At 38.4% G+C, this 23,184-nt stretch overlaps 1 protein-coding gene across 2 annotated transcripts; it reads right to left on the minus strand.

The window, feature by feature from the left end:
* Window positions 1-12,713: 12,713 nt before the first annotated feature.
* nars2 (asparaginyl-tRNA synthetase 2, mitochondrial) lies at window positions 12,714-22,950 on the minus strand. Of its 2 annotated transcripts, none has more exons than XM_056258776.1 (14): window positions 22,604-22,950; window positions 21,523-21,632; window positions 20,972-21,092; window positions 20,720-20,860; window positions 19,179-19,259; window positions 18,903-19,006; window positions 18,475-18,607; window positions 15,877-15,975; window positions 15,726-15,763; window positions 15,433-15,499; window positions 14,696-14,833; window positions 14,349-14,446; window positions 13,348-13,374; window positions 12,714-12,882 (listed from the first exon to the last, which is right to left on the minus strand). In XM_056258776.1, exons 1-14 carry the CDS (start codon window positions 22,766-22,768, stop codon window positions 12,738-12,740), a joined length of 1,467 nt encoding a protein of 488 aa, XP_056114751.1. In that variant the 5' UTR covers window positions 22,769-22,950; the 3' UTR covers window positions 12,714-12,737. The 2 variants fall into 2 exon arrangements, with proteins under 2 accessions (XP_056114751.1, XP_056114752.1); XM_056258777.1 differs by having other exon boundaries at window positions 21,552-21,632; window positions 22,604-22,742.
* Window positions 22,951-23,184: the final 234 nt, after the last annotated feature.

The raw sequence follows: 23,184 nt of genomic DNA on the forward strand, positions 1-23,184 counted from the left end.
AAAGCAGAATAGCACTTCCAACAGTCTGCCTTGCCATTGCAATTTTTTAAGAGAACTTTCCTTGTTTTCCAATTTTTAGTCAAGCAATGTAGGACAAGTTTCAAAGAGATTCTTGTAGTTTTTGCATTAAAAGATTTAGGTGTTTTCACACTTGGTCTGGCAATGGTTCACATGAGTATTGGCTTATATGTGAATGCATAGCTAGACCCCTTTAAATCAAACCAAACCTAGATCATTTTAGGAGCTGGTCTGAACGTGTAGAGTTTGCTTATATTACGCATTGTCAATTCAAAGGTAGCATGCAACAACTAAAGGTGCGTTTCTTTTTTATTAATGGGGTCTTTAAAAAGATAGTTCACTCAAAAAAGGAAAATTCTGTCATTCCAAATTCTTATAGCCTTCTTTTTTTCCCTTGCATGTAATGTACTAGTGTGGATAAAAAAAGAAATATTCATGTTAATACTGCACATATGAAAATATCGTAAATAATCTAGTGCCAGTAACTATGAGGTTGACACTCCAACACAGTAGGTGGGAGTATTCCACATATTAATGTGCTGGTTGCCACCCGTCACGAAACAGAAAAAAGACGACGACAAACACTCTCAAAAGAGTTAGCTCACCAGTGTGGGAGTTTTTTGGATTGCGGAAAAAAGAAAGTGCCGATTAACAGAAGTTCTTCCAGATCATTTTTAGATCTTTATACGCATTTGTATAGTTATTGTTACAAACTCTCTCTGCTTCCCTACACTCATATTTTGAGTATGATTCATTTACCAAAAAAGAGAGAACACAAAATAAATATTTAAAAGATGCAAATTCTATACTTTAGATATCGTGAAAATATTGTGGTTTCTTTTGGCCACGATAATCTCCCCCAAAAAACCTAAAGGCCCATTCACAGCAAGGACGATAACAAGAACTAACTATACAGTTTTAATAATCGTTTTAATTCAGTAAGAATAGGAAAGTCTGCACCAACAATGGCATTGTTGGAATCACTTTCAGCTGATGAATTAAAGAAACATTGACAGCCAATCAAAATCCAGCCGACTTTAAAGGGTTAGTTCACCCAAAAATGAAAATTATGTCAGTAATGACTCACCCTCATGTTGTTCCAACCCCGTAAGACTTTCATTCATCTTCGGAACACAAATTAAGATATTTGTGATTAAATCTGAGAGCTGGATCACTCCTCCATAGGCCTCTTGAGGGATCGAAACTGGCCGGCCCAAAAGTTTTGAAAGACATCGTTAAAATAGTCCGAGTGACTACAGTAGCTCAACCTTAAGTTTATCAAGCGACGAGAATACTTTTTGTGCGCAAAAAAACAAACAAAAATAACGACTTTATTCAACTATTCATTTCCTTCTCTGTACGGCCGTGATATTTCATGTAGTGATATTGCGCAAAGCTTCTAGGTTGCACGTCACACGTAGGCTCACTATTGGCCGACGCTGGTCATGTGTGTGATGCGTGACGTACAACCCAGAAGCTTTGCGTAGTTTCACTACGTGAAATATCACGGCCGTACAGGAAATGATTAGTTGAATAAAGTCGTTATTTTTGTTTGTTTTTTGCGCACAAAAAGTATTCTCGTCGCTTGATAAACTTAAGGTTGAGCCACTGTAGTCACTCGGACTATTTTAACGATGTCTTTCATAACTTTTGGGCCGGCCAGTTTCGATCCCTTAAGAAGCCTATGGAGGAGTGATCCAGCTCTCAGATTTAATCACAAATATCTTCATTTGTGTTCCGAAGATGAACGAAAGTCTTATGGGGTTGGAACAACACGAAAGGTGAGTCATTACTGACAGAATTTTCATTTTTGGGTGAACTAACCCTTTAAAGAGCTTAAGCATTTAAAGCGGCAAACGCCAATATAGTTATCGTTATACTTACCTTTATAGTCATCGTTCTTGGTGCGAATGGGCCTTTAGTTCATGAGAGTGAATAAGTGATGTCAAAATTTTTATTTTTGGTTGAACTATTCCTTTAGGCTTCCAGCAATATGTCAGAATGGTTACAGATCCTCCTTAACTAAAGACTTTTTCAAGGCAACACGCACTAAGGGCACATTTACACGACAATGATGTACTAAAAACGGAAACGTTTTTCCTTTGCTTTTTTTGCGTGTAGATGACAACATTGTCAAAACGATCCCCGTTCACACAGATCCGCGAAAACGCTGTATTCTGCTGCCAGGCCCGTAGTTGGCGATGTCAACTTTGTAAAGAAACACTACTCGCCTATATGTAATACGCATGTGCATGATGTCACCCTTTGCACAAATTCACGTTTTTGCATTTTACACAGAGACGATATGATAATGGGATTGTTTTCAAAAACTTGCGCTTTGAAACACGTTTTCAAAAGTTTGCATTTTCAGTCCCCCAAGGCGCTGTTGTCGTGTAAATGGCCACAACACAAAAAGTTTCACGACTTTAGTTGAAAGTGGTCTCGTGTAAACGGCCCCTAACAGACCACTTCAAAGTATTTAGTGAACAGTGTTTTACTTGGCTTGCTATCTGATAAGGGATAATGTGACCATCTTTCCCTATAATACATCTCTTCCTTGGCTGTCATTATGGAATAGGTTAGAGCAAACTTATGGATAATAATACATATAAATCTGTTCATCTCCTTTGTGTTTTCGTCAGAGGGGATGTATGTCTGGACAGGTAAAAACGCTCACATTTATCTGCAAACGCTCAGTTATTACAGCAAAAAGGCTTCCAAATATAAACTTTTCCTAGTTTCAGCGAACTGGCTGGTTAATGTGAACAGTCCTGCTTTATGCCTGTTGAGATTAGCGGAAGGACTCTTGCAGGGAGCATGTTGTGTTTATGCTGGACACCTTACATGTTTTTTGGGCTGGACTAGCTGAACAATTTCGGATAAGGGAGCATAATGGAAGGGGCACAGAAATGACACACTTCACTGTTAAACTGTGATAATTTATTTCATTGTGAACATTGGTTTAGCTGTGGAGTTAGAACACTGTTTTTGTTGGACAGCAGTGCTAATTATTTATAAACGAGTATGATGGCATTTCTTTCAGCAGCCTAAATGCGTGATAATACAACAATATTAGCATCATTTAAGGTTAGGGAGATATTCTAGAAATGCAATTATATTTAAAAGCATAGGGGTAAAGAAAAAAGCGCCATATTCATTCTCAGTCAAGAAGACTGTCGAATTTGTCATTTCATTCAGTATTTTATGGTGGGCTGGGACCTCCGAATAATACTACAGTTCTAGCAGTTTAGGAGGGTTTTTTTGCCTTTGAACTCGACATCATTTCATATTCCAAAACCATTTTGTATTAAGTTAGTTTAAACTTTGCATATGAGGTTGTAAGTGGTCTGGACTTGTTAAATAAACCTTGCGTAGATTGTCTGTTAGATCCAAATCCTTTCATCGGTTTAAAAATGTGCTTTACAAGACTGACCTTATTTCATGATGTTAAACTTTGTGGGACATTTAGTGGCACTGGCATTGGCCTTAATGGTTCATTAACGTTTAAGTGAACTTACAGGCTGGAATTGGTTTCTTAATGTCTTTTTCTATTCTGAAAATAAAATGTAATGTATTGTTCTGGGAGAGTACTAGTAAATGAATATAATACTTGTGTGTGTGTGTGTGTGAGCTGTAGTAGAACTTATGCTGTAGTTTAAGGGGCCAAAGCAGGGCAGACGAGAAAAAAACTACTAATGTCTTTCATTGAGTGGATTTTTCTGTATAGCATTTCTGTTCAACTCTTTGTCGCTTGTGAATTAATTTATTAATTTATTATGTGCTTTTTGCAGGTGGACGAAAGATGTACAAAGAATGAACTTGTGGCTCTACTAACATTAATTTATGCTATGTGTGCTGATTTTGTGAAGCAATATGCCAAGCAAAGCCAGTAAAAAAATTGTCAAATGTGGAACAGTTGAGATGTCTGTCCTTTGTGGTGTCGTTCTATGATATTATACTTCATTTTACCAAAAAGAATATCAACTGCAAAAAATTAAAACACATTTTAGCAAGCTAGACCATTAATTATCTCAATTAAACATAAGATTTAGCTTTTGTTACTTAGGAACTTGACTAGTGCCAAACTAGCATTTTCTGGCAAACCTTATTTCTATTCTTCATCGACAGTACACAAACTGAGACTGCCTAAATCATACAAACTATTACATCTTATTATAAACAATATCCGTTTGCTTGCAAAGTTAAAAATCCAGAATTTCCTACTGTTACGTCATTGCACTTGTTGCTTCAATAAGATCATCCTTACATGGCTTGGAGACTGATGTCTATGACATTACTATGGCAACTGATGTAGATAATGGAAACTGACTACACTCTCTGAACAAAAAAAAAGATCCAATTTAATCACTTGACTGATAACAGCATGAACAGTCAGTCCTAAAGATCAGATCTGAAAAACATGCAGTCTGCTGTGTAAACCAAGTCACTGACTGAGATCTACTTCACTTGACCATCATTCAAAGCTTTCCCATGCTTGTATACTTCCAAAGTGTTGATTAGCGATACAAATCTCTATGTCTGTAAACTGTCCTGTTCCCATTCCCCCTCTATTCCTTCACATTCTCCTCCAATACAGACACTAGGAGTTCTCAAATGGGGTGAAGGCCTGCTCTGCTAATGAGCTCTGGATCCTACTATGTTGATAAGCCTCCTCGTGCTAAGCGACCGCTAGCCTCGCGTAGCCAAACCTTCAGACTGACGGCAGAAGGTCTGAACTCCATGGCAACTTTCATTGGTCAAGGACCGCCCAGAGGCATCATGTTTTAGGGGAGTGAAAATGTAAAAGTCGACGTCCCTACAATAACAGACCAGCGTGTAAAACTCTTGGGCGTCTTCACATCACATACTTTTGAAATTCCAACATTTAGTTGATCCTGATAAGCGCTCACTATCACTGTTGTAAACGCAATGCTCTCTTCTTCCATGAGGGGGTTTGGCCTCAAGTAAAAGGCTGTATTCTGCTGCCAGGCCAGTAGTTGGCGATGTCACTTTATAAAGAAACACTACGAGCCTATAGAATAAACCATAGACAGTATAAGAAATGGACAGAGCCATCTCATTGGAACTCAGTTGAGACAGTTGAAGCCCATTTTTAGCGATTTCTGAACACTTCCGTTCCTGACGCGCAGACTCAAACCGACTCAAACTAAGCTTGATGACGTGAGCAACCTGTCTGACAGACGTTAATCTTCTAGTAGCTGTGCGTGAAAATTGCCAACGTTAATCTTGCAGAGACGGGGAACTTGAGCAAAGAGTCCTTTGGCGTGAGTGAGCAGGAGTAAGTATTCCGTTGCTTTTATGGACTCATTATCTATGGGCTTCTCCCTTGACGGGACGTCGCCCCGATTGCCTGCGAGCTTCTCCTCCTGTCTGTACGGTAATTTCTGTACAGCGCGACAGAGTCGAGTGGTTATGACGCAATCGTTAGCCTATTTTTACTAAAACTGTTTCTACGGGGCCATAATGTAACATAGAAGGTAATGGAGCACTTTATACATTGTCGTGTTTCTTTAGAAATAAATAATGGACAAATGGAGTCTTTAAACGCCTCAGATGTAAAGTTATTCGCTGTCAAAGTGACGCCAAAATGAATGGGAGTCAATGGAAATGCTAACGCGAGTGAAGTTCTGCTACAACATGGCGGCACCCGGCCGGCTTCAACTTCCGGTCGATGGATTACCCCCTTGGAATAAACACGCAATGCGCATGATGTCACCGTTTTCACAAATGTACTATTATGTAATTTACACGGAGGCGATAACGGTATAATTTGCAAAAACTTGCACTTTGATAGCCTACCTGTTTTCAAAAGTTTGCATTTTCAGGCCCCCAAAACGCTGTTGTCGAGTAAATGAACGGCCAAAACTTATAAATGGTTTTCCGTTTTTAGTTTTTAGAACGACTTCTAAGTGACCCTGGTAATGGAGTACTGGCAACACCACACATTTTATATGTTTCCCTAATCAACCATGCCTCGTTCAACCTGTAATAGGTGTGCCAGTTAATGGGCTGTTTACACAACGCCATTTTCAACTTAAAACGGAAGACTTTTTTGGCCGTTCATTTAGGCTACACGACACAGCGTTTTGGGGGCCTGAAAAGTGAAAGAGCAAACTTTTGAAACAGGTTTCAAAGTGCACGTTTTTGAAAACGATACCGTTATTGTCTCTGTGCAAACTACACAAACACAAATTTTTGAAACCGGTGACATCATGTTCATTATGCTAGAAGTGCATAGTGTTTTGGTTTTTTTTTTTTTTAAGTGACATCGCCGACAACTAAAACACGTTTTTTTCAGATCCTTGTGAACGGATATTGTTTTGACAACTTTTGTCATCTGTATGCGAAAAAAGTAAATGAAAAACATTTAATCGTCGTATAAATATATAGGCTACCCGAAGACTAAGAAAGACATCCAAAATGTCCTCTGTTGTGGGTAGGGAAACACTGGAATAGACTGCAATTGTTTCCATCCAAGTTACAAATTTAATTTATGCTAAAACAAAATTTGAATATTAAAAAAATCTGTGAATACATTCCTTCCATCTTATGTATTCAAAATAGCAAAAAAATTCTTGAGATTTTACTATAAGCTACTAGATGTGTGCTAGTTCAAGGTGTTAAACATGAAACTTGCATCTTTTTAAGTACTCGCTGTCAGTTTGTTGTCCCAGGGCAGTCCAGTGCTGTTGTGATGAGTAACAGGCTGATGTGAGTTACAGTATTTGCCCATAACTATGACAGTGCGGATAATGGGCCACTCCCTGTGACTCCTGCAGTCCGAACATCCCCAAAGCCCCACTGACCCCTTCTGGCAGAGGCTGGAATGACTCATTCTGTATACATTGGGTGAGTGTCAATTAATCCATCGGTCCCTATAGCTCCCTCGGTCGTGAATCAGTATATCATATACACAAATTCAGGCAATGGTACCCTGGCTCACTACACATTAATGGCCCTATTTCCGGTGACTTGACACCGTCCTCATTGTATACAACTAGTAGCTTATTTATGAACAACAGCAGAACTGTGCCCAGTTGCATAAATTTAGGCACCTTAAGTGTAATTTCCTTTAAGATCGCCATTAAATTTCCCTTAAAAAAATATACATATATATATATATATATTTATTTATTTATGTGTTATATAAATATATATTTATATTACACATATATAGCATATATATATATATATATATATATATAGTGTTAGCAACTAATGCATCTAACTGTTAATAACTAGGCCTAATGATCTTCGCAACAGAAGTGAATCGATCAAAACTAACTTTAGCTGGACAATAACTTTATTCTAGAGCTGATGTAAAGCCAAAACAATATCTCTTACTTTAATTTTTTAAAGCATTTTACATTTTCTTTTAATTACTTTTATTAGCTATCACTGTAAAGCTGAAAACAGACCATATTGTTAAAAGCGCTATAAATGAAGGTGACTTGACTACACTTTAAAGGGATACTCCACCCAAAAATGAAAATTCTGTCATCATTAACTCACCCTCAAATTGTTACCCTAGTTTATTTCTTCTGCTGAACACAAAGGAAGATATTTTAAAGAACAATTGGAACTTTGGCACCATTGACTTCCATAGTATTTTTTTTCTACTATGGAAGTCAATGGTGCCAAAGTTCCAATTGTTCTTCAAAATATCTTCCTTTGTGTCCAGCAGAAGAAAGAAACCCATACAGGTTTGCAACAACTTGAGGGTGAGTAAATGATGACATAATTTTCATTTTTGGGTGGAGTATCTCTTTAAGGGCGTTGCAGAAAATAACAATTAAATGGATTAGTTCTCCCCCAAAAATTTTATGTACTATTTATTACTCACCCTCATGTCGTTTCAAACCCATAAGACTTTCTTTCATCTTCGAAACACAGATTAAGATTTTTTAAATAAAATCTGAGAGATTTCTGTCCCTCCATTGACAGTCCACTCAACGACCATTTTTGTCACTTCAAATAGTTCATAAAGCTAATATGAATTTGTTTAGTCCAAATTTTCTAACGAGACTCGATAGCTTTATATCAGCAGGTTAAATTTAGGCGTTTATTCGCATATAAATATTGATCAGGGAACATAAACAGAAGCTCAATAGAACCTGTTTGTCACAGAAGACCCAATAATCCCTCATTCACTCACTATTCCCTACATTACTCTACTGCACTAAATCCACTTGAAGGAGAAAGAGTGTATGAAAACGAGTGAATTCGGACACTGAGTGGGCCAGAAGGGCTCCTTCTTGCTTGCTGTTTAATAATCATTTGAAACTTAACAAACTGGCAGTAAGATGAAAAGATTTATATTGATCCCTGTCATAAAAACTAGCATGTAGGCATAAACCTTAATAATTCAACAATTTAATATTCAATTAAAAAGGTTTAGGCTACTAGTTCTTTACCGAGAGTAGCGTATTAATTGTTTTGAGAAACACGCCATCTAGTGGACAGATGTACGTAATGCAGGGTCTCACTTCAGCTATAGACACTAGGGGTGGAACGGTACACAGAAGTCACGGTTCGGTTCATACCTCGGTTCAGACATCACGGTTCGGTACGATTTCGGTACAATGGAGGGAAAAGCAAAACAAAAATGCAGAAGGCATTGTATTTTTTAAATAAGTTTTTTTTAATAAAGGCATAGAACCAGTTTATTTGTAGTGCACTGACAATAGTTTTATATAATTAGTTTATTAATTAAATTAATAAAAAGACAAAAAGACCTTGCGATATGTTTGGTAATTGTACCTGAATTAATTTAAAATTATTTTGCTATATCTCAGATCAAAATATTTGTTTTTCCTTAATTTTAATTAACATTATTATTTGACAATGTAACATTATTCTCTTCTGAATTATAAATAATTGATTTCTGTATAAAATAATACTACCATTAAAAACACATTCAATTTTCTTTTTTTAATCAATGTAGAATGTGTAAGATTAACGCTCCGAGGACAAGAAATGAAAACCAATGCAATATGACGAATGTCCAAAAGATGTAACACACAGACTGTTTTGAAATGGAGTTGGATAAATATGTTTTGCTTTTAAAACAGTGTGTGTGTGTGAGATTTTGGTTGGGTGACAGTTGTAGGTTACAGTTTGACAAGATCCCTGAGATCCGCCCCCCCCTTCTAAACACTTTATAAATGTTAGAAATGTATTGCTAAAACATATTACAAAGACTGTGAACCAGAGACGCGGGAAGTCATTTTCGACAGGGGGTGCTGGGGGGCGCTTGCTTGGACCAAGCAATTACAGGAACGTGGTTATAGGAAAAGTCCACTTCTAAACAGATCTATTAATTACTAGTAAGCGCTATATAAATGTAACGAATTATTACTACTGTCCCTCAAAACTTTTTTTTTTTTTTCATTTGCATTCACGCAGGCCAAGTGGCCATGGGGACTATAAGGAGGAGTAAGGGAGTGATGCAAGCACGGCAACGATCTTTACACCATAAAACTTAAAATAATAGCCGAGTCCCAAATAGACGCCTGTCACTTTTACACGCCTGGTATGGCGACAGGTTTGGGTAAATAAAGGCCGGTTTCAAATAGAGGCCGGGTCGGTTTTTTTAGTTTCGGGTTGTATTTAATCTTTTAATACCCGTCGGATCGTCCGCTTTTTGGCGGCTGCCAAAGCCTTTTTTGATCGGTGAGTGTTGTAGAGTAGAATGACTGATGCGTTTGACACATAGTTTGACAGGGCGCAAACCATGGCGCAAACGAGCAGAGAGAGGGAGAGAGAGCGAGCGAGCCCCGGCCGCGCGCGCGCTGTCTATTGCTCTCTCTCTCCCTCGTGCATATTAATCAAAATCAATGGACATGATAGTAAAAGGTTCGTTTCTTTATAATAGGCATGCTAATCACAATCATATAGGCTACCATCTGGGCCTGCACGGCGGCAGGAAAAAGACGCAGAGATGTAAGACACCGTGTCTCTACCTTACGATGAATTTGGTACACCAAAGGTAGATTTGCGCTCTGGAGTTCAGCTGGTAAACTCTGACATGACATGAGCTAACTAATTATCTTGGTGTAGCGCTGATATTGATATAGGCTAACGTTATATCACTAGCAGTTCTTTAGACGGTGTTTTTGTGTGCTGCGTAGGCTGAATCGTAATCGCGTGATTCGCGTCAAGACACCTGATTGGCTAATACTACACACCGAAGATAAATTAAATAATTTTTACTTAAATAATTACTAAAAATACCCCTCTCTTCATCCCACACCCCAAACATGACATACAAAATGTTGTGGAACAGAAACAACAACCAGAGATATATTTATAAGCTATCATTTGATTGTCATCACAGTTTGCCAACAGGGGGTGCTGCAGCACCTGCAGCACCCCTACTTCCCGCGTCCATGCTGTGAACTGTGAAGTAGACCGTTAAACAGTTTTTCACCATTGCTATTTTACGGATTTTATGGGCGGGGCTAAAACAGGGCTCGATGACGCACTGGAGCCCTTGAGCTCATGGACACGCCCCTACTTGATGACGCACTGGAGCCCCTGAAGCTGGCCGCTCCTAACAATATTATAGAGCAGATTCACATCAGTGTGCCGCTCAATCGCGAGTTACTGTCAGTACTATTATTAGTAACACAGCCTACAGATTGCTAGCTACTAGCTATGCCTTCGTCACGGAAATGCGTAGGCCTACTACCTGGATGCGATCACCGGATCACGTACAAAACAGATCGGTGTCCTTGTTTAAATTTCCGAAAAACGATTACATCAAGAAGAAGTGGATTAATTTTGTGAAGAGCCAGCTTGATGGAGAGCTGAGGAAGGATCACCGCCAAAACCCGCCTCTGTAAGTGATCATTTTACACGGGATAGTTTTATAAACTTTCGTCGGAGATAACTGTCCGGGATTCACTGATAATCCGCTGTTACTGGTGAATGGGGCCGAACCGACTCCCGCCTCAGCCTTCATCCTCCCGTCGCGCCGACAACTGGTGCCATCATCGGCAGTGCGTGCCCACCGTGCGAGCATCCATTCCGGCTGTAGAGTTGAGTGTGGCGAGTCGACGGCAGCTTTCCTGCGAGTGGGCGTGGTTTCAGCGCAGCCAGCGGACACGCCCCCAGCGTTTGAGAGCAGAGATTACTGCTCATTTTTTCAAGATTTTGATAGCTTATTTTATGTACTTGCTGACTTTTTTTATCATTCAAATTTAGCTGGGTGACTAATAACAAATTTTTCTGTGGTGTGACAAACTCAAAACACATACTTAATTTTGACTTTACAGGGACTTTAAGGACTGCAAAAAATATAGCCTAGGCTAATAGGCCTGAGCCACAGAAGAGTCATCTGTTCAGAAGATCTCTTTACGTTCTCTTTACGTGCTGTCCGGGGAGAGGGCTCTGATCTTGGTAAGTGGCCCGAACGCAGAGTATTCCCCCCAGGTTTAGGAAGTGACCTGGTGAGTGAGAGGAGACGGGGTGGTGGAGGGATTCTGAAGACTGTAGAACATCCTTAGGTGAGTTTGACTCTGCTTATATATGGTTTGCCTTCCTGCTGATTGCTGATGTTGATCACTGATTGTAGACAGCTGATGATAATAGAGTATTTGTGATTACTGTTTATAGACAGCAGGTGGCACAGTAGCTCATTTTGACGTGTTCCTCCCGAACTACTTTAATAAAACATAATTTGATGAAAAAGTCCACCAAAAACAAGAACTCAGGATGAGATGAAGGACCTGAGACGGAAACATACTGACGGTAGTTACAACCATGTTATAAGAATATTAAACTATTTTTTTCCAGCAGCTCTTTACATGAAAAAGTCACTTTATAATTTACAACTTTAAATGAGAAACTGGATCTTTTCCCACCTGTTCTAAGAGTAATGAATTTATGCAATACAACTCATTTGTGTTTCATTTGTTCCAGGTGTAAGACAGTCACTCCAGAAGTGTCTTCTGTTCAGCTGTGTGTCCGGTGGACTGAATCGACTGTTCTCTCCATCAAGCAACATTAGCAACTGGCACTATTGCTTTCAGAAGGATGTGAAAATAAATAAACATACTTTTTTTAGATAATTTGAGAGTTGATTAGTTCTTCTGAACAGCCGCAGAGGTTCCTGTCAGAGCTTCACTCTTAAATTAGACTCTGATATACTTGCCCTGTTGTTGTGCATCTGCACCATTCACTGGTGTCTCTGTGCTGATCAGAACCAGTTTGATTATCAATAGGTGTGAATCGAATCTTGATGAAGAGTGCTAAAATATTAGCTGACCACAGGAGGAAAATGTGGCACTTACCTATTAAAGGAGGATGCAATTTGTCTGCCTGTATCACATGACTGATTTTTGCATTTGTCAGTATTGATAAAGAAAGGACAACTTGTGTGTTGTTGCAGTGTGGCAAATCTGGTCAGGACAGCACTTTATAATAACTCTTGTATCATTAACTCTTTTATTTATTTTTGTTTTATTTATCTCTTATTTTATTTATATATTTATTTTTGTTTTTTATGAGTCATTTCTTTTACACTGGTAAGGGACATTTTTTTTTATTGTCAATTTTGGCAACTCTGTATAGAATGTGCAATAAATTGAAACATGAAAAGTGAAAAACATTCATTTAACCTCAGTAAAGCAAAAAAAAAAAAAAAAAAAAGAAAGTAAAAAAGACAAAACACATTCAATCATTCTTTTTCTTTAATTTCAAAGGAGGCAGGAGTGTGAGAACCTTGCAAATGGAATCACATCTTTGATATTGTGGAGTCCCAGAATGCACAGCAGGTACCTCTCAAAGCCCATACCGAAACCACCATGTGGGACAGAGCCAAACTCTCTCAGCTGCAGATACCTTTCAATCACAAAGATACTCTCTCAGAGGGCGTTTACATGACAACGTTTTCAACCAAAACCGGAAAACTTTGTGTTTTGACCGCTCATTTACACAACAGTGTTTTGGGTGCCTGAAAATGCACACTTTTGAAAGCGTGTTTGAAAGTATAAGATTTTGAAAACTACACCATTATCATCAAACATAAATTTGTGCGCATGCGTGTTACGTGTTCAGTCTATAGCCGCATAATGTTTATTTACAAAGTGACATCGCCAACGACTGGCCTGGCAGCAGAATACAGCGTTTCTATTTGTTTTTGCAGATCCGTGTGAACAGGGGTCGTTTTGACAATGTTGTGGTCTGTACGTGAAAAACGCAAAGTGAAAACTTTTTCAGTTTTTAGTACATTATTGTCGTGTAAACATACCCTCAGTTTGGAATAAAAATATGGGTGAGATGCAAAAATTGATCCTCTGAACCTACCATTCATATGTGTCCTTCAATCCAGCCCTGTGATGAAAGGGAAAATATGCAGGAGATGAGAGTGAATAGAACCTATTAATACAGTAGTAATACATCTGTGAAAGTGTGCATCATCTGGAAAGCATCACTTTCTATTTTGAGTATTCGTGTACAAAATTCAAATAAAATCTCTTTTAAAAAAAAGACAATTTTTAACATACACATAAACAGTGCGGCCAATTCATGACATTTTCCAGCAGAAGGTTTTCAACATTATTCGGATGGTAATTGTTTCTCATGGGGAAAAAAATCATTTGCATGGGACCTTAGTGATAAAACTCGTGCATTCCGGTGGAGGAGTGAATTCTGTAACCCAACTAGAGGTGTAACGGTTCTCTATATAAAAATATTTTAAAAAAACCCGAACCATATCGTTCTCCACCCACGGATCGGCATGCACTTGCGCCACGGTTCATCTTAAATTAAACAACGCATCTATAATAGGGTTTGTTGAAAATAATGCGTAAAACAGACAGACAGAGTTCTGCTCATGTATGCTTCTGTCGATGGATGCACATTCTGGATACACATGACTTTCCCAGGTTTTTCATGACCGTATGAACCAAGCATATTTCAAATGTTTGTGATTTTGTTCTCTTTCTTTTTGTTCTTGACAGCTCCACCACCTTACGTCCACAACAATTACCATCTAAACGTTTCTTGAGCAGCAAATCCGAATATTAGAATGATTTCTGAAGGATCATGTGACACTGAAGACTGGGGTAATGATGCCGAGTTATTTTAAATCGTTATAATATTTCACAATATTACATTTTTTATTGTATTTTTGATCAAATAAATGCAGCCTAAGTGAGCAGAAAAAACTTCTTTCAAAAACATGAATAAATCTTACCAACCCCAAACTTTTGAACTATAGTGTATCACTGTCTTAAACATTTTCAGCATATGTGATATTTTATTACTTGTATCAATGCGAAGAGGAATTGTTTTCTAATTCTTACTGTGCTAGTCGTTGGCTCAGAACTTCTATTCTCTCTTCTCTCAGGGATCCACCGCAAAGCTCCCCGACTCCAGGCACCAAGAGGTCTACGGCAGCTGCCTGTCCAAAAACATCATCAGGAATGATTGAATGAGCAGTGAGCGCATGGAGGTGAGGAAAACAATAGCTACAACTCATAACATCTTTACCCCGTTTGATATTTAGCATTTACTCTATAGGCTTCAAACACATCATATATAATCATATTTAACATTTTTACACATATTAACTGGTCTATGAAATATCTTTGAGTGAAACTCGTGGCAGGGCCACATGTAGAAAGGATTGATGGTAAGAGCTCATTCTTACAGTGTGCTTGGGCTGGTCCTGGTTGTCTCGGGCATAGAAAGGCTTTAGCTCATAGGGATAGTTAATGACAAACACTGGGACGTTTCCACAATGTTTCACTAGGAACTTCTCATGTTCTGTATGAAGATCACAGCCCCACTAATGTAATGCATATGTCAAAGACAAAGACAGAATAGATAGTCTTAAACCAATTTTATATTCAATCTAGATATAAAACATAAATATTATTAAACTGAATTACACACTACCACTGAAAAGTTGGGGTTGGTAATTTTTTTAAAATATTTATTAAGTCTCTTGTGCTCACCGATTTGATCATAAATATAGTAATATTGTGAAATATAATTACAATTTAAAATAACGTTTCTATTTTAATAATTTTTTAAAGATGGCTTTCAGTTTTCAGGGTCACATGACCCTTCAGAAATCAGTCTAATATGCTGATTTACAGCTTAGGAAACATTTCTTATTATTATCAATGTTGAAAAGAGTTGTGCTGCTTCATGTTTTTTGTGAAAACCGTGACACAGCATTTATTTGAAATAGAAATCATGTGCAACATTATACTGTAACTTTTAATCAATTAAATGCATCCTTGCTGAACAAAAGTATTCATTTCTTATGGACCCCAAACTTTTGAATGATAATGCACATTATTTTTTCTTCATGCATTTCATATATAGTGCATCTCTATGTATAGTAACTATTTTAAACACAAAAATATGTAATTTACTTGCCTCGGTACTGAATGTAAAGTCCTGTGAACTGCTCTTCAGAATGTCTATCGCCTCAGTGTAAGAAATGCTGTAGAAAGCAAGTACAAGTCGATTTAAAAGAGAGCAGTAAAAATGTATAGTTCACAGAGCTCATGGTTACACATAAAATCACAAATAATTCATTCATTATTTTCAAGAGAATTCTTACTTGTAACAGCTTGTATTTAGCCTAATCCCAAGCTCAAGGCCTATTTTAAAAAGTAAAAGGACTTAAAAATCGGGAAAAGCCGACTGAACTGAAATATAATACATACACATAAAATTTTCTTTTCAACATGAGATCCACTTGGTCCTGAGGATGTTCAAAAGAGTTGAAACAGTTTATTACAGCCATTATGGTGGAGAAACTCTCAATGCTCTTATTACAGCTTCTTGCATAAGAAACAATAGTATTGCTTGTTCTACCCTGTGTCCTGGTGCCATATATTTGTGGAATAACTCAACGTCCTCTGCGCAATGGGACAGCACATGCTCTGTCGTCGCCTTGAATAAATTCTCCATTACCTGGAAAATAAGAAACAGGCTTAAAAAAGAATGCAGCTTCCAAAAGACAGAAAAAAATATTTTGACATTTGATAATTAATCCTTTGAACCATACGTTCAGTGCATCACGTGATCATCTGGCTAAATTCAAATCTGCGTTCGCTCTTTGGCTGGAGCTGAGCCAGTGACGTGCTTCGGACTTGACTGACAAACCGGCATTATGACACCGCAAGCTTCATACTTTATAACCTTATCACCACTTTTTTTTCTTTTTGTTGCAATTATTCTGCTTATTGTACATATAAAATACAAGAAGTTTATATCAGTAGTCCCATATTAATAATTGTGACCGCACAGTCTGTTTACAATGTCCACCATTGTAACAAATGTTTAAATCTACCAATGTCTTTAGGCCTATAAATATAATTACCATAGTAATTGTTATATATACACTCACCTAAAGGATTATTAGGAACACCTGTTCAATTTCTCATTAATGCAATTATCTAATCAACCAATCACATGACAGTTGCTTCAATGCATTTAGGGGTGTGGTCCTGGTCAAGACAATCTCCTGAACTCCAAACTGAATGTCAGAATGGGAAAGAAAGGTGATTTAAGCTATTTTGAGCGTGGCATGGTTGTTGGTGCCAGACGGGCCGGTCTGAGTATTTCACAATCTGCTCAGTTACTGGGATTACAGTTATAGTCACGTACAACCATTTCTAGGTTTACAAAGAATGGCGTGAAAAGGGAAAAACATCTAGTATGTGGCAGTCCTGTGGGCGAAAATGCCTTGTTGATGCTAGAGGTCAGAGGAGAATGGGCCGACTGATTCAAGCTGATAGAAGAGCAACTTTGACTGAAATAACCACTCGTTACAACCGAGGTATGCAGCAAAGCATTTGTGAAGCCACAACACGCACAACCTTGAGGCGGATGGGCTACAACAGCAGAAGACCCCACCGGGTACCACTCATCTCCACTACAAATAGGAAAAAGAGGCTACAATTTGCTAGCCTGGCTCCGCCCTCCTACGCACTTCCGCTCAATTTCATTTTCCTTCAGTACTACGTCTGGGATTGTGCTGTAGACTTCGGTTTCCAGAAATCAATTTTTTACCGGGCCAATCAGCGAACAGAGGGAGTGGCTGAGAACGATGACGTTGATGTCGACTCGTGCGTTATTTTGAGTTGTAGCTCAGTAATGGCAGAGGAGACAGATGCGAGTGAAGCTATTCGGTCCGTTGTGGCAACGCTGCCGAATATCAAGAAGTTAAAGCCGGAGCAAGAACAATCTTTGCTTAGTTTTGTGTTTATGGCCATCCTCCCACGGGGTTCGGGAAAAGACATATGTCACGACCAAACGTTAGCGATTGGTTATGGCAGATAGAGTGACTCTGGGCAGATCCAATAGTTTTAGACTTCAATAGAATACCCGCCTACAAGGAAGTTAACGCTTGTCAATGGAGCGGTGCCAGACTCTCTGTACAAATGAAATGTACGAGAGTCTGGTAGAACCAGGCTAACAATTTGCAAGAGCTCACCAAAATTGGACAGTTGAAGACTGGAAAAATGTTGCCTAGTCTGATGAGTCTCAATTACTGTTGAGACATTCAGATGGTAGAGTCCGAATTTGGCGTAAACAGAATAAGAACATGGATCCCATCATGCCTTGTTACCACTGTGCAGGCTGGTGGTGGTGGTGTAATGGTGTGGGGGATGTTTTCTTGGCACACTTTAGGCCCCTTAGTGCCAATTGGGCATCGTTTAAATGCCACGGCCTACCTGAGCATTGTTTGTGACCATGTCCATCCCTTTATGGCCACCATGTACCCATCCTCTGATGGCTACTTCCAGCAAGATAATGCACCATGTCACAAAGCTCGAATCATTTCAAATTGGTTTCTTGAACATGACAATGAGTTCACTGTACTAAAATGGCCCCTACAGTCACCAGATCTCAACCCAATAGAGCATCTTTGGGATGTGGTGGAACGGGAGCTTCGTGCCCTGGATGTGCATCCCACAAATCTCCATCAACTGCAAGATGCTATCCTATCAATATGGGCCAACATTTCTAAAGAATGCTTTCAGCACCTTGTTGAATCAATGCCACATAGAATTAAGGCAGTTCTGTAGGCGAAAGGGGGTCAAACACAGTATTAGTATGGTGTTCCTAATATCCTTTAGGTGAGTGTATATATCCGTAGTGATACAGTAGATGCCCCTTTCTAACATTTGAGCACCTGCACATCTCTAAAACTCTATGCACATCCCTGTATACATTGGATTGATTTGAATAACTTTAATATGCACCAAGCACTAGAAAAATACAAGTATCAGATCAGGACTCATTATCGGCAGATACTCAATATTCTATGACTCGGATTGGATCGGGGGCACAACAAAAACTTGATCAGGACATCCCAACTGTACACAGTATCAAATCCATTTAAAACATAATCATTTGCTTGACAGTGCGTGTAATTCAATGAGTGAGGAGCAGTGCGTTTTCTACCTTCATCAGGTCGTCTAGTGACTCAGTGAAGGCAATCTCTGCCTCTACCATGTAAAACTCTGCCAAGTGTCTCCTGCTTTGAGAGTTCTCCGCTCTGAATGTAGGACCGAATGTGTACGCTGCTGAAAAAGCCCTGCAACAGACAACCAGCAATCACAAAATAGTTTAGCATTCACCTTTAGCTAAAGGTTCACATAAAGCTACAGATCTGATTTATCTTAAATACATTTTGCAATGACTATTCAATGCCGCAATAAAGTAATGTTTTTCAATTATTTTCATTAGGGGCTTTTCTCAGCAAATATTGATATGCAATACGACAATTCAACTTCCTAATCAACTGACAGCCCTGACAATAATTAAATAAAACTAAGATCAACTTTTGAATATTGATACATATTGATACACACAAGTGTTTTTGGCTTTACCCTGCCATCACCTCCAGGTGTAGCTGTCCTGAGACTGTTAGGTAAGCTGGCACTGAGAAGAAATGTGGGTTGGGGTCATCTGAGTCTTTTTTATCACCTGCAGGCTTTAGAGAACACAAAGAATAATCATTTACTGTAGATTCAAAGAGGAATTAAAAGCATTCATGTACCATGTTTGGAAACGATATCATTTTGCTTGTTGCTACATCTCACAGTTCACCCTTTAACTAAGCAATACATACTAAAATATATAAATTATCTACATCTGAAATGCACCTCAACTTGGAAGAGTTCTCCAGCTCCCTCACAGTCATTTGAGGTGATTACTGGTGTGTGTATCTGCACAAAACCGTTCTCCTGTAACAACAATTAACACAATGAATCTACAAGAGAGGTGTTCACATACAAGCTGCGTGAGAATTATATTTTCACTCATTTGCAATCTATAAAATTTATACAGGATTTAAAAATGTTTTTAGCATTAATTAAAGAATGATAATTAATTCTGTATGAAAGTAAGGTCCCATTAGAAAACTTTAGTAAATCCATTAACTAACATTAAAGGTGCAGTAAGCGATTTCTGAGAAACTCTGTTGATATTTGAAATCAACCCAAACAAACACACCCCTCCCTTCATTGCTCCGCCCCCAAAATGCACAAACACACAATGCAAGAGTGGATGTCTCTTTATCATAGCTGACGATGACATACAAATGACAAGGAAGCACAAAAAAAATAACATACAGCACACAAGAATACAAGCAAGAGTTGGTTGTTAGTCGTCAGCAGCTCCAGACAAACAATGACATGCAAAACTGTCCTGTTACTACAGCTAACATTACAACAACAGCATATCTTGGTTCTGTGAAACCGCAAAACCAATGTTACTCACGTATAGAGAAGAAACAACACAACCTCGTCCATTTTCAGGCCTTCCCGCTTCAGTCTCTCCAGCGCTGGAAAGCTTTTCTAATATTAATGCTTGTCCTAAAGCTCTTGCCTGATCATAACTCTTCTTTTCCCAGTGATATTCCTCTGGCCTTTTCTCTTTTGTAATGTCTCTCAGCCAACTCTCTTTCTACAGTGTTTCTTCAAACCTCTCTCTTGCTCTCTCTCTCTCTCCTCCCCCATCACAAGTGAACACACCCCCCCCCTACTGCTGCTGATTGGCTCTATCTCTCTCCTCCCCCATCATGAGTGGACACGCCTTCTGCTGCTGATTGGCTCACTCTCTGTTCTCTCCCATCACAAGTGAACACGCCCCCTACTGCTGATTGGCTCTATCTCTCTCCTCCCCCATCATGAGTGGAGACGTTGGCTCACTCTCTCTTCTCTCCCATCACAAGTGAACACGCCCCCTACTGCTGATTGGCTCTATCTCTCTCCTCCCCATCATGAGTGGACACGCCCCCTGCTGCTGATTGGCTCACTCACCTCCCCCATTATGAGTGGACACGCCCCCCTACTGCTGATTGGCTACAAGTGTGTCCTGCTGCTCAGTCCGATCCACTTTGAACAGCATTTCTCCGAAATCAATTACTGCACTTTTAACTATCAATGAGCAATACATTTGTTACAGTAGAATGATCATATGACACTGAAGACTGGAGTAATGAAGCTGAAAACTCAGCTTTAATATCACAGGAATAAATTACATTTTAAAATATACTAAAATAGAAACCAGTTATTTGAAATAGTAATAATATTTGCAATAATCAATGCTTTGGTGAGCATAAGAGAAATCTTTCAAAAACATTTTAAAAAATCTTACTGACCCAAACGTTTGAACGCTAGTGTGTTTAAAGTGACTTTAATACCCTGAAGAACGACTGGATAGCATTTGTAGCCTCACTGCGTATCCTGAGCAGGGAGCTGAAGGCATTTGTTCGGCATCTGAGGTGAGGAAACTGCCTGGTGTACTCCAGAGAATGACGCTCCTTGATCTTGAAAGGAAAGTCCTAGAGCAGACATACACAGTCACTATAGCAAGTGTGACTTATTCGTGACTTTATATAAATCACTTTTCATCAGTTTTATCTGACTGATTCAATTTAAATGTAAAGACTCACCACAGGATTGCATTCTCCAACCACTTCAATGCGCTCAGCTTTTAACTCCACATTCTGTTTCTTATTTGGACTCTTCTCTAAGGTGCCAGTGATGTCAACAGCACAGCCAAATGTGAGGTCTCTTCACAAGAAGGAAGGATATATCAAGAATACATATCTAGTGGCCCAAAAAAGTATTTGAACACATACAAATGTCATTTTCATATTCATCACGCAGAGCCAAAGCACAACCAAAACAATGTTCTTCTGCAAAATGCATGCAGTTTTGCATGCAAGTTACCTTTAAATCTGAACTGTATATTGTTTAAAAATTTAAAACCTGATTTTGTGAAATTTGTGTGAAAAGTATGCTTGTGCTTAAATGCAATTAAAATAAATGTCACTTGGATTGTTATTTTAATGCAATGACATTCAAGCACATTTGTGTGGCTTAAGTGTCCAAATAACCTTTGAAGTCACTGTATATATCAAGACTTTCATGACATTTGAAATAGTAATTCATATTCATTCAAGAGTGTTAAGTACTCAATTGCACATGAACAGAATAGCACCTGGTATTCAGGTGTGAGCTGGCAACAACCTGTAGAGGTTGCAATGAACTTCCATCGTTCACATGTAAGAAGAGGTTGTCTTTCTGTGGCCTGACGGATCGAACCCAGCCCTGCAGGAACAGCATACATGTTCACATACAAAAAAATGATCACGCTTATTCAACTCTCAACTTTTTTTCAGCCTCTCGCAACTTACATTTGTCCATTAACAATCTCCAACAGTACATACCAGCGTTAAAAATAATATTTTGAATTAGTTTTCATTTTAGTGAAAGTTTTAGTACATCCGTGGGTTTTATTTTTTCTTGATTTTAATTAGTTTTTAAATTATGTCTATATAGTTTTTTTTATTTCACTTTTTGTTATTTTAGAGCATCAAATAAATTAAATTAAGAAATGCTGCATTGTTGACTAGGTGCAATACGTTTCTTTTATTTAAATTTATAGGTTTTAATTTTAGTTAACTAAAATTAATTACCCTGGTTTATGCATACGCCATCAACTTTCTACCACATCTCAATTTTTTTCTGTAAATAGAATTTGTTGTTGGGTAAATGGCATTATAAACATGTTTGGAGTAAAAAGCTTCCTCTGTCTTGTTAGTATGTATCCTAAATATACACACAAATAATATTTGACATTTTTGCATAATTTTACAGTTTAATTGGAAATGTAAAATAATATAATATTATGTTCACAATAATATTTACCTTTATCTAATATTTAATCTCTGCTCTTCGCTGATCCTTCGGTCTCTTTGGTAAGTACACCAACTTTTAAATAATAATAATTTTCAAAGAAATTATTAGGACCAAATTGATGGTAGTAATGAAACAGACTGAAGGAACAGCCATTCACACAATAAATACAGAAATGGGTTTACTCTAAATGTCCATGCATATGAAATAATTCAAATAATAGTCAAAATAGCGAAAATAAATGAGAGGACGGTAAAAAAAATTCCAAAATAGTTTTAATGTGATCTTCACATAAAGGGCATAACAAATAAACTATTATCTTAAATTCAAATAACCCCAAGTTGAAGAAACACCTCAATAATTCCGGATACGGTTCTTCTCACCTGTATTCTAACATGTGATCCTGACTCTTTGCTTGCGAGCGCATCGGATACTCTCGTTTTCTTGGACAACATGCGACTGCAGTGTCGTTGAAGGAGTTTTGAGCTACATCTGCAGAATAATGATGAGGTGAAAGCAGGAATCCGCTGTAATGTGAGCGACAGCATGTCAAATGAGCGAGAGATTCAACACAGCTTGAGGTTCTCTGCTTCTTCCGCTTTGAATAATAGTGCAGTTCACGTCCTGTAAATGGGATATGATGTTATTTTTTGTAAATGTGTGGTGATAAAAATCATGCACTTCTACAACAGCTCGACTGGTTAGTCTCGTCGGTCTCTGTTTTGACATTCACTGCTCTCCATGCGCTTCCTGAAATCGAATCTACGTCATGAGGAACGAAACATGTACGTAGCATCCCATTGGTTGAACTTTGACATGCGCAGTAAAGTGTCCGAATCATTTCCACGAATAATTTAAAAGAACCTGTTCAAAAAATATTTAGCAAGAAAAAAAGCTTTCCTGGCTTGTTTTGTTACATTAATTACATATTACGTTCCAGTAGCGCCATAGCCACATATCGCTG

This window comes from Rhinichthys klamathensis, unplaced genomic scaffold (assembly GCF_029890125.1).
Source record: "Rhinichthys klamathensis goyatoka isolate OS25496 unplaced genomic scaffold, OSU_Roscu_1.1 h1tg000159l_1, whole genome shotgun sequence".
Lineage (NCBI taxonomy): Eukaryota > Metazoa > Chordata > Actinopteri > Cypriniformes > Leuciscidae > Rhinichthys > Rhinichthys klamathensis.

Coding starts and splice junctions, on each gene's coding strand:
- nars2 (XM_056258776.1), bottom strand. CDS start 22,768: ATGCTGTCGCTCACATTACAGCGGATTCCTGCTTTCACCTCATCATTA. Junction 19,007..19,178: donor GAGAACTCTTCCAAGTTGAG/GTGCATTTCAGA, acceptor TGTTCTCTAAAG/CCTGCAGGTGATAAAAAAGA. Junction 14,834..15,432: donor ACTTTACATTCAGTACCGAG/GCAAGTAAATTA, acceptor GCATTACATTAG/TGGGGCTGTGATCTTCATAC.